This window comes from Pipra filicauda, unplaced genomic scaffold (assembly GCF_003945595.2).
Source record: "Pipra filicauda isolate LSUMZ 115617 unplaced genomic scaffold, ASM394559v2 scaffold199_size1391877_pilon, whole genome shotgun sequence".
Lineage (NCBI taxonomy): Eukaryota > Metazoa > Chordata > Aves > Passeriformes > Pipridae > Pipra > Pipra filicauda.
In genome coordinates this window covers 21499-34075 of record NW_024104308.1, presented here as the reverse complement: position 1 = coordinate 34075, position 12577 = coordinate 21499, and the positions used below count along the sequence as shown (strand labels likewise).

Here is a 12577-nt window from a genome sequence, read left to right as displayed (position 1 = left end):
TATCATCCTCAGCTACAAAGCAAAATGAAAGGGCACCTAATTAGAAGTTTCACAAATATCAATAAGGCAAAGCTAGAGCAGATCTTAGCCTGTGGGAAGGAATTTCCTTCTGATTAACCCATAAATGAGACCCCAACTGTGGTCACCACTGCTACCACAGACTGACCACATCTTTCCTCCACCTCCACAGGCAAAGTCACCAGACAGTTCAGCCTCAGACACAGGGACAAGCGTTCACTTGAACCTCTTCACGCTCATTTTGAACCCTCACAAAGGAGCTCTGTAAAGGATGAGGAGACGTCAGAGCGGTTGGTATTAAAGATGCAGCAAAGGTAAAGCACCCATTGGATGAGCTTGGCACATCTCTCATCAGGCTGATCAGCACTGGGAGGCAGATGCTGTCAGCTAATGGAGCCTGACAGGCTGAGCAACTGGAGGCATTATTCAGACTGGGGATGTGTAATTAAATCATAAAGTGTACCCTGATGTGGCTGCTGGGGAATAATCATGGGCCTCAGGGGGATGAAAAGGCATAAAGTTGTGAGCAGCAGCACTTAAAAGGTGCGATTATGGAGGAAATCATAGGATTTGTTATTCTTCTGGTTAGCCTGGTACTGGTGGACCTGGTCAGTGCCCTTCACCCTGGCCCCACAGGGAGACTTCTGCCACTGCCCCTCACCATCACCTTGAACCCACCCCCGTCCCCAGGCTCCATCATGGCAAATGGCCTCGGGTGGAGGTGTGGGGCTGCTGTGGGACTCAAAAAGCACTGGCTTGGGCTGCACCCCACAGAAACATCTCAGATCCCCCATGGGGACTGCAAGCTCTCTGCAACGCTTGCAGCCTCTCACTGAGCTGCACGCTGCTTGCTGCCCTTGCTCGAAGGCAGGAATTCTCATTTCATGGCTTTTATCACCAGTTTCTTCTGAGAGTCTATCTGTATAATTAAGAGAGTTTTTCAATAACTTCCAGTCACTCCACACACGTAAACAAAACAGCCAGAGGGCTGCACGGAAGTGCTGTGCAAAGGCAACTGTGTGGCCACTGCACATGTCTGCCCCATCTCTGCAATGGTTTCCTTCACCCCTGGCAGATTCAATCCCCACAGCAGGTGGAAGGGGGTGTTGGGGCACCCCAGGCCCCCAGCTCACTGTGCGTGGGGCAGGGCTCTGTGTCAGAGCAGCCTGTTCCCTGTCCTGCTGAGCCAGAGCACAGTGGGGAGAAAAGTGGGGGGAAAAAAACAGAAAAAAGGATCTATGAAAGGCAGGTTAAAAGCAGGCTGCAGCTTAACCCACCCTCTGGGACATCTGTGACTGAAGGAGAGGAATCTGGTGTGAATTGGACACAAAACAACAGGTTCAGTGTGAGGAGACCCCACTGACATGCCTGAAAGTCTACAGGGTCCAAGGCCACTGGAGCTTTTTTGGTGTCATTCATAGTGAAACACCTCTGGTGAGAGGAGCCGAGAGCAAACCCTTTACTGGGTTGACAAGAAATATGCAAATCTAAAGAAACAGGATTAATTTTATCACTTCACTACTTTACTTTTACATCTACTATTACATACAGAAAGAGACCTATGGTGCTGAGGAGGACAGGGGGGCCCATGGAAACTGGAGTATGGGGAGAAGATGCTGGATCAAAGGTAACAGAGCAAACAGTTATGTGTGCGAGGATGAGCTGTCCTCACCAAATCTTCAGAGCTTCTCTTTTAAAACTATTCCAAAGCAAGATGTGGTTCTACAATTCTAGCATTTATTGTTCAGCTCTGTCTGAGCTTTAAAATGCAGGTCCCATGGCAGCATAGAGAGATGGGGAACTTCAGCCAGTTTTCAATAACTAGGGGAACAGTGACAGTAGCTGCGTGTATTAGCTGCATTGCTAACCCCACAACACTTGGGATATATATGAAGTCATTATTTCCACACGCAAAATATATCACCAATAATGAATCTCATGAAAAAGATAAGGAGAGCAGGGTAAAAAAGGCTGAGGTGGGTAGCTGGCACTAGAGCAGGGTGCTGTTTTCGCTATGTCACAGCTCAGCTGATTGCTTGAAGCCCGGTCTTTCCCTAGGGCTTTGTAGCACAGTCACTTTTCTGGACTCGTGCTTAAATGGAACAGTTTGGCCTTCAGATGCAACAATAGCTTACGTGCAGGACTCCCTAAAAGCTCAGATCCCTGGAGAGGAACATGAGGATGTCTACAGGAATGAGCTGGCTGTGGCCCGAAACTGCGGAGCAGATTTGTGTAATCCCTTATAGACCAAAGAGAGGAGTTAATAACTTTCCAGGCAGTGCTTCAAATTGGATCACTAGGGATATCTGTGAGGATTCCAAAAGAAATGTTCCTGATGGTCATTAATGTGTTCCCATTGACGTACAAGATGCACATACACGTGTGCAGAAGCAAAGCAGAAACTGGCCTGGAAAAAAACCCAACTTGTGTGCAAAGGTGCACTTACAGTAAATCTCGTCGCAAGGGACTCATTCATTTCCAAGACAAATAATGACTCCCATTGCCCTTCCACGTGTGCTCCCAACAAAGGGGTGTGGGAGCTGGATGCAGGGCATGTGTATAGCCCAGCTTCCACCCTCGAAAACTCCAAGGGGCCACGCTCTGTTTCCATAACACTTTTTACATGCTTACTTTTATGGGTCTCTTGATGACAATCTAAATCCTGCCTGTTCTTCAATAAACCATTAATCTTCCAGATCGAGTTCAGGGAAGTTGCTGTGTAGCAATAAAGTGCATGTTTCCAGAGCCCAGAGGGAACAAAAAGGGAAAAAAAAGTGAAAGAGAGCAACATTGTTTCTGAAAAACAACTTCCTGACTTGGAGGGGTTTGGGGACATGCAGGGTTATCTCCCCAAATCCTACCTGGAGCCTATCCCTCCCCTCACCAAACCTTGATGCCACTTTGACTGTAACATTTGTGAGAAGGTCTACCCTCCAACAGCAGTGTCAGCGTAAGAAAGGGGCTGGTGAGCCCCTGTGCCTTCCACCCTGATGGCCCAGGAGCCTTTTGTGGGTGGGGCCAGCTGGAACTGTGCTTTGATGAGCAGATACCAGCTGGGAAGAGTCAGTGATCATCACCCAGCTCCTGCTAGGCCTGGCTTGGAGGTCAGTGGGGAGAGGGCTCCATCATTTCCCCTTCAGGATCTAGCTTGCATCACCTCATTTACAGGCTTGCTGCTGCTTTTGTAGACTGAAGCGTAAAATGTTTCCTCTTTGTCTTCAGACTACCTCCTTTGGTGTGCTGAGGGAACCAGTCTCACAGAGCTGGTGGTGCAAAAGCCATCAAGTCCCCACACCAACCCTGTCCTGGGTTTGCATTTGAACTGGTGACCCACAGCCTAAGTTACATGTTCTGTGCCACACTTTATAACAGGAAAAATTAACAGAATCCCTTGTGCTTCTAGGCCCCTATAAAACTGATGGTAACCATATGTCAGTGTGTGTAGCTGTTAGGAAAGCACGTACTACCCTACTCAAAAGAGATGGTAGCAGTCAGTATGAGAAAATGCCAAAAAAATCATGTTCAACCTGACTTCAGTGCCTTAAGCTATGTCTTTTATGCAGTAAAGAAAAAGAGGACAAGGCTAGGCCTGAAAAATAATTTCCCTGAGCTATAGTCCTGTAGAAAAATGAGTGTAAGGGGGGAAAAATAGGCACATCAGGAACACACATTCGGATAAAAGTCCAATTATTGGATTCTCCCCGTTCAAACTGACACAGCTCTCAACAGAAAAATGAGGGAAAATTCACTGTCTGTCTAGACATCATAAATAAATACAAGGACTCAAAGTGTCTAGTACTATTACTATAAACTCCTGTGTCTCTGATCCTTCCCTGGAACACATGTATCTCAAAAATATTCCTATACAGGACACTTTTAATCCCAAAACTCTGCCTATTCCACATGAATGTTATGTTCTCTTCTTTCCACATGAATTTAATGTTCTTGTTGTTCCTGATGATAGTACTTCACAAAACAAACTAAAGGTCATGGAAGAGAACATGACAAAAGGAATCATGGGACATATTGAATGTTCTTCATGAGCTTTTTTACAAAAGTAATGCATAACTCAGTATGTAAATATCCACACAAACACTAAGTACGGTATCTATAGATCACCTGAAGCAATAAAAGCCTTGTGCAACCAGCTGTAAGGCAGCATTTTTCTAGCCATTGCAGCACATGAAAGTTAGCCCTGTCAGCAGCCATTTGCACCTCTCTGCAGAAGTGAACTGCACGATTCTTTTAATCTGGTCCTGCATTGCTGATGAATGTAGGAGAAAAAAATCTTACAGTGAGCATCCATCTGAGATACGCATCCTGGCCAAGGAGCAGCTAATTAGATATGACTGAAGTTAATTATGTTTAACACTGAGCAAATATATCCCGAGCAACAGAATGTGACAGAGTTCTTGCTGCTGTTTCCTTTGGTGGAGGCACAACGAGCAGTTCCTTGGTAAATATGGGTAGGTGCTACCATCACATCACCCATGGGCCTCACTGTCATTTCTTAGATAATACTCACCCTTCTAACCAAAGTCAACAGCATCCTTTGGTGTAAAATCCTGTGCAGCTGATGAAAATTAACACCCACGCACACAATGTGTGCCCATCCCCAGAATTTCCCCAGTGCTCTCATACAGTGCTGTGTATGCAAAGTCACATCTGGAGAACTGTCCCAGTGGTGATTGGGCTTTCAGCAGTCTCAGCACTGCTCCATGCTTCTACAAGTGTCAAACGTGTTCCCTGCTTCCCAGTGTGGCCGCAGCACAGTGCTAGCAGGCTGGAAAGCAATTACTGACACTCAGTGGCCTGCTGTTGCTGACAGGATCAGCAATAGAAGCGGGTCATTCTGTAGCATCAGGAAAATGATGGAATGGGTGTTCCATTAAGGCTTTGAAAGAGACACCACTGGGGCTTGTCTGTGTAATTTTCAAGGGCAGTCTGTCTGCTGCAGTATTGCTCCATACCTATTGATAAAAAATAGTAGCAGCAGCAGTTTGTCTCTTCCTCTCTTGTCTCTTACAGGAAACCTTGCTTGATCAGTTTATCATGTTCTGAGGAAAGAGAAGGGCTGTATACATCCTTAGAGGTGCACAGTTTACATTTCCTCCTGAAGAGAAGGAAAGGACTGGTGTTTTGTTGACTGTCTAGGGTAGAATTCAAAATCACTTGCCTGTCTCACATCCTCTCGCCTGCACTATTCAGCTGATGTTTTCATTGCTGGGATGAGACACAGCTGTCCCAGGGAGGGCTAGGCTGGGGACCAGCCCCACAGCAGGCTTGCTCCAGATAAGCTGCAGGCACTGGAGGCATCACATGCTGGTCCCATCTAAACAGCTGGAGTTCACACCGGAGGAAGTTCTTTAATATCATGGTTCCTTCTCCAAGTATAAACAACTCATCTGCCTTTTCTCACTTTGCCTCAGAGCTCAGCACTCTGAAATTCTCAGCGTGGTTATTCTCACATTAGCCTTACACAGTGAAGATGTGATCTTTATAAATTAGAATCTTAGCCAAAGCAAGTAATTTTCCAGAGTGCCACAGTGAACCTGCAGCTGAAGGGAGAACTGAATTTAGTCTCCCATATCCCAGAATGACTGCCCTGCTCACCAGCTCTCAGCCAAGCAAAAAGGTCCTGTTACAGGGCTTCCACTGACCTGAGGGGGGATAAGCTGAAATATTCCTGTGGTAGCCAAGTGCTAGCAATTGGCATTTGTTACCAGTGGCTACTCTCACATTTGATAGTATTAAGGAGGGCAAAAAAGTTTGTTGTTCCTAAGTGGACAAATGCTTTGTACTTATACCATACCTTTCATCTGAGATTCATGGCCATTTCATGCCTGTCAGGAACACATCATATTCACACAGACAGCAATATATGTGGCATCATCTGATAATCAAGTGAAGCACAAGACAGTAAAACAGATTACCAGGGGAGAGAGCTGGGAACACTGCCTGTAATGCACCATTCAATAGCCTTTATTATCCTTCTTTCAGTCACTTTTTTAGGTGGCAAAAGCTTCAGTCTAACCTGGCCTAATACAAACTAGAACCCTACCCAAAATAAAGCAAAACGAAATTAAGCTTTGAAAAACTCTGGTGCTCATTGATTTTCTATTATTTTTTATTTTCTTGCCTAGTTGAGCTGGTTACAGAAGTGTCAATGCACTAAGAAGGTGGCTCATTCTGCATCTATTTTTGGCTGTGTGTAGTAGGAACTGCAGAGGCATGTGAAAATGGAAAGAATATAAAACCAAATCAACAAATACAAGGAGTCAAATACGATCAGTGCATAGAAAAAAAATAGCCTGAACAATTTTATTAACTTTTATGCCTCTTAGATACAAGCCTGATATTTTCAATCTATAATGCCACTGTGAACTCATGAAGAAATCATCTTCCCACTACAACAACAAGGTCCAAAAAGATTATTATGTGACCATGTAGGTCAACAAGCACAGGAGAGCATGGTCCAGTTTCGGCACAGTTGCAGCTGTGCTGCACCCCACTTTGAGCACCTCTGAGAATGTTCATCTATCACATGGTGGGGACTCCTTCCAATGTAAAAATTTTTAGACAAATATTGAAGTCAGGTGGTTTAATCTCGTGGTTAAAATGGCTGTGACAAAAACACGGTCTTCACTGGGGTCCTGTGTGCTCCCTGTCCTTGAGCAGTACACCTGCCCTTGTCCAGCAGCATGCACTGGGGACCTAGAAACAGAAATGACTGTTAGAGTTTATGTGTTTCCTTCTTTTCCAGCTCTTTGAGAATTGATTTGATTATTTGGGTAAGTGTGGGTATTTTTCTGAGAAAGGGACAGATCCAGGGGAACCCACTGTGAGAGGGCCAAGCTGGGGAGAGAAGTTTTGTGATGAGTTGTAACACATGAGGCTCCTGGTGTTACTTACCACCATCTGTGACCTGTGCTCTGGTCCCAGGAAAGTGGATTCTCTCATTAACCTTCTTCCTCTGGTTAACTCTTTCCCTGGCAGAGCACAGCAGTGCTGTGAGAGCTTGGGAGATCCTGTGCCTGAGGCAGAGACAAGTTCTGCATTTCCACTTCAGTTATTCAGCAGGTTCAGTCTGTTGAATGAGTAACCTCACAGGTGCATCTGTACATGATCCACTGGTAGGATTTAGGACAGCTACTACCACAGATCCCAATGTGGTTTGAGAGCTGGCACTTTTGTTTACAGTAGGTCCTGGAGCCAGACCATGTACACATGCCACATGTGACCTTCTTTTCCTCTTCTATCAAAGGGGGTATTTGTTAACTATTCCAGCAAACATGTGAGGTATAGCACTGCCAAGAAACGGGAGCCTAACTACTGTGTTCTTCTAAGAACGGATGCATTTGTAAAAAAATAAATCATCTCCATTTAGTCAAATTATGGTCAATTATCATTGCCTTCGAGCCAAGATATATTAGCTCTGAATCTGCTTTAACTCAGTTACTGAAGCACACTGGAAATGTCATTCAGTTTGGAAAAAAAATATTATTACCTTTTATTCCTTAGCAGTCAAAAAGATTTTGAAATAAGATTAATGGGGGAAATTTTCTTCCTTCTATCTGTAGCTTTTGAAAATTAACAATGCTTCTTTTATTTTGGTGTAATGGATACCTGACAATCTTCAGTCACTGGACTGTCTGCAAGGCATCATTGCATTCACTTCACATGCGATTAACTCTAATGACTAAAACATATTTTTGCTTTTTTTTTCCCTGCTGCCATCAAAATATGAATTTGGACAAAGACAAATGCAAGTATATACAAAACTATCCACATGTTTTCTCAAACCCCTCAGGCCAAGGATAGCTTGTCAGTCTGCAAGAAAATGTCCACATTTTCGTGCTTACTACCTCACTTCAAGTGTAAACAGACCCCAAAACACACAGTGTTTCCCTCATAGCAGCTCAATTTAATGCAAGAAACCACTGGAATAAGCAAGCTTTTTGATCCATAGAGCAGAGCTGTAATTTACATTTTGTTCTGTTTTTCCTTCTTATCACCAGTGCTGTCAGAAGACTCTTGATTCATTATTGTGGCAATGGAAACACTGAAGCACTGAGACAGCGGCATGGGTAAATGTGGAAGATGCAATTACTGACTGACCCGCTATTCCAGGACACCGAGGGTGTCCCAGGAGATTACATTGCTGGAGGGAAACACAGTCTTGCTGATGGGTAGCTTTAGCTCCACAGGAGCTTGTGATCAGGACCCAGAATTATTTAATAGAGAGTGAGTGAAGAAAGCAGAGCACAGCGGAGCAGGTTTTGTGGGAAAGCAAGCAGATATAACTTAATAGCAGTCTGATTTTTGAAACAACCTCAAACAACCCACACAAGCAGGTCTTAGCTAGTGCTGGCAACCCTGTACATAGCCTGACAGATTTAGGGAAGTGCAAAGTTGCCTCTAAACATTCACACTCTGCATTGGGAGACAAAATCCCAAAACATCCCCTATATGTAATGCTGGAAATGACAAAGCAGCAGTGAGACCCAGGGTTAAAGCTTGTGACAAAGCCAGCTACATACCATGGCCAAGGAGTGGAAATCCAGTGGGACCAGAGATCTGTGTCAGATACTTGCCCGTAAGCTCAACGCCAGCCCACACAATTTGCTACAATGCAAATCTAAATCCAAAAAACTCAAAATGCACTTTTTTCCAGAGGCTGAATAAGCAATGCAGGTTTCCACAGCAGCTGGTCAGCTTTGCCAGCCTCCCCAGTGGCTCACCAGCACCCCCAGCCTCCTTGCAGGAGGGTGTCCCTGTGGCTCTGCCTGCACACACTGGGGACCTGAGCGTGCTGCCCGGTGCCCTGATGAGCCAACAGGTACTGAAGGCAGATCTGGAGCACCTGGCTCAGCCCTGTGGGCAATGCTGCAGTACTATAAAACACAAGGAATCATTTCAAAAAGAGGCTAAGAAAAGGATCCTGTACAAATTGTGCCCAGTCTCGTTACTGGAAATCTATTTGACGTAGTGAACAAACATGGAGACTTTTCCAGGAAAAGTGTTTCTTTATTTAAATAAAATTAGTGCCAGTAGAAACATAATAATAAACTTTAAATACATGAGACAATTATATACAACTCAATGTTAGGAATTATATACATCAGTTTTTTACAGATACAAATACATTTATATCAAAAGTAAAGGACGAAGGAGAAAGCAATGGAAAATGTGACAACTCGCGCATGTCAGTCTCATTTGGAAAGTTTCAGGATTCAAGTGATTCCAGGCAAAGTGCCAAACTTAATTTGGCTTCTTTCAAACTTAAAACAGCCCCTTTTAGAGTAAATCTACCAAAAAGCTTTATATGGTCTGATCCAAAGTTCACTGAAGTAGATGGAAAAACTCCCACTGCCTTCAGTCTGCCCCGAATCAGGCCCTTTGTGAGCACAATAGAGCCTTTGTTCTGCTGTGGTTAGTGAGAGACAGCGATCCCTGATCCCTCGGCATCCTGCATCACATTAACCCTCTGAGTCCAACACAGGCTTGGCCCTTCCCAACAGCAGGAGCACAGCAGATTCCAGCTTCAGTTCATTTCTGCCATTTTCCAAGCTGTCTCTCCAGCTCTAATGCCAGTGGATAAATCACAGAGCTGTTTTAGTGCAGGAAATACGTGGAGACGTTTTGCAAATATTTTGCTGTGCAATGCTTTAGATTCAGGCTCTTCAGCCCTCATGCTTTAAAGCTAATCAAAACACTGTAATAAGTTATTATAAAATATAAGGTATGATTGAAATATTATTTTTTTATTTTTATTATTTTTTTACTTCTTTTAAAAGTGCAATAATTTAGTAACAAATTTCATGAGCAGTTGAAAAATGTCACAGTACCATTGGGGGGGGGGGGGGGGGAAGTTTGTGGTGGTTTTAAAACCTGGTTGCTAATAGCTTTATAGAAATGCATGTGTCACATGCAAGCTGATTAAAAAAAAGATGTAATGCAATGTTTACCTACACTGGCTTAAACAGAGCAGAAAGTCTAGATTCTTTAATGATGTAAATGAGTACAGTTTTACTGACCTCAAATGGAGAATTTACCTCCAACAGAGAAGCACAAAATCTTGTGCCTGTCCCTGACTCAGCTGATGACTTCAGTGGGGCCAGGAATACACCCTTACTAGGTTAAATTGTATCTGGAATTCCACCTATTTTTCAAGGGGGCATAACAGAGCAGCATTTGTTCAAGCCTTTCTACATCTTACAGCCTGTAACAAAGATCTTTTAGCATCTTCTTTATCTTACAGATCATTGCCTTTAGTGACCAAATGTACATGTCTTTAAAAAAAAATACAAAAGCAAAAAACAAAACCACTTTTCCTACTAGTAACTCAGTCACAGGCTGAATTGCAGCAGAAGGTGGGGAACCTGACCCAGCCAGTACAGGTATAACTTAAGCAAAGACAGATATAAATGGCATGGATCTGAAACTGGGCTTTACAAACTGTCTAGAAATTTGGTGTCATTTTTTTTTCTCCTTTGTCTTTCACTCTTTCTGTGCCTAAAGTCAGTCTCCAGACATGATGCAATCTCCCTTCAAGTACAACATCAACAAGTCTTCAGCTTTTGAGGCCTCATTGAGCATATCTGCTGTTGGCTGTGGTTTGTCATAAGAAAAACACAGTAAAAGTACTTCTAGTCTATCACAGTTTTGTGTGAATGAGCATTATCCATAGCCTTTGAGAACCAGGCACTTGCATTAGGGTAACTTCCCTAAACATTTCCCAGCTATTTACAGAAATCTGAAATATGCAGAGACATGCCAGTAATAATTACCTCGTTAGAAAAAACATCTACATTCTCCTTGTTCTTAGCTCTCATAGTCAGAAATAATAATGGAAAAATTAAAATTAAGCAACCCAATTATGTGCAAGTTACACTTTGGGGTTGGGTACCACTGCTTCCTTGTCCTGCCAGCTCTTGGGAGCGCCTCTGGCCCAGGGGCACAGATACCTGTTCAGAGTTCATTGGAGAGCATAAAAGTAGAGCCACAAGTTCTTAGTGGGAGCTCCACTCACGCTTTGGCAGCAGATCAAGGGAACCCTGCAAGTGCTAGGAGTTCTTATGGATGTTTTCCACAGACCCCTCGCTGCTCTCGTTGAGGAGTGTTTCTGACACTTCCCCTAGTTCAGTATCCAGCACTTCCTCCTGGATGGTGAAGTGCACATCTGGGGAGGAGGATTCGGAGCTCACGCTGCTGCCTTCCATGGAGCAGATGGCACAGGACAGGGATGGCACCATGCTCTCCTGCAGCATGTTCAGCATCATGGGGATCTGGACAGATTTCAGCCCCGCCACGGTTGGTAGAGGCTTTACAGCTTCCCCCCATTCTCTCTCCTCATCTTTGTAGAGCAGAAGTAAATTGGACGACTTCTCTTTTCTTTTGGATTTCATGTAGCCAAGCATTATCCCTATCAGGAAGATCCCATAGAAAGACATGACAATCAGAATGTAAAAATATTCGTTGCTGTTGTTCTTCTCTGTGCTGCGGGATTCAGCGTCAAGCATGGCTTGGGTCACATTTGCATGGTCCATCTTCAGCATGGAAAGTGTTTTACCACAGAAGCCTGGAGGAGAACGTGCATGGATATGTAAGATCAAACTTCAGAGCAAAGATGTAAAAGAAACAATTGAAAAAAGATTGCCCCCAACTCTTCCTCGCTACTTGTAATTTGTAAGTTTGCAAACCCCATACCTGATTGAAGTTCACAATCTGTCATACCTCTGCATTACTATTGTAAGTGCATGAACTCTTATTAAGATACAGAAAATATTAAAGAAAACACATAATATTAAATTATCTTGAGTTCTAAGCTGAATTATAAAACACCCAATCCACATAATTAAAGAAAGAAAACTAAATAGAAATACCCTGCTAGGCACTTAAATATAGTTTTGTGCTACCTGATCATGTTTCCATGGTGGGGGAAAGTTAGAGGTATTATTTTGTTCAATGATACAGGAAAAAAATAATCAAAAAGCAACTTACGTTGGTATGCAAATAATTCCTCCTTTTGCAAAGCTCAAGAGACCTTTCCTCTACCAAATGCCGGGTGTTCTGAAAACTTTCCTCTGCTGCAGTTGGAATAAATAGCTCTCAAGAAATGTTTCATCACGTGTTTTAGAGGCACAGTTTATAATAGTTTTGTGTTGGAGTCAACAGATGAACTTGAAGGATTGCAGTTCAACCCACTGAACTCTTAACAGCTGTGAAAAGAAAAAGAGTTGGGAATTCAGAATTTACTCTTTCCTAACCAGTTTAGCACTGCCTCTTTCAGCTTGTGAATCCATTCCTTTCACGTCCCAATTGCTAAATCTGACCTGTTACCTAGAGAGCTGCTACACAGAATGGAAAACCTGCAAACCATTATTCTGTGTTTGTCATATAGAAAAATATATATGTGAATTTTGTAGTAGACGCTATCAAGTTATTTACATGCCTGCTACACATAGTCTTCACTGAAGAGATGGGAAACAGGTTATTTTCTTTAGTCAGGATTAGTGACAAAGCTTTAAAAAGTTTGTGAAAAACAAAGTGGTGACTT

The 12577-nt window shown here is 43.4% G+C and overlaps 1 protein-coding gene across 1 annotated transcript; it reads right to left on the bottom strand.

The window, feature by feature from the left end:
• Positions 1–9030: 9030 nt before the first annotated feature.
• KCNE4 (potassium voltage-gated channel subfamily E regulatory subunit 4) lies at positions 9031–12133 on the bottom strand. Its single transcript, XM_027751241.2, has 2 exons — positions 12022–12133; positions 9031–11599 (listed from the first exon to the last, which is right to left on the bottom strand). Exon 2 carries the CDS (start codon positions 11574–11576, stop codon positions 11085–11087), a length of 492 nt encoding a protein of 163 aa, XP_027607042.1. The 5' UTR covers positions 11577–11599; positions 12022–12133; the 3' UTR covers positions 9031–11084.
• Between the last annotated feature and the right edge of the window lie 444 nt (positions 12134–12577).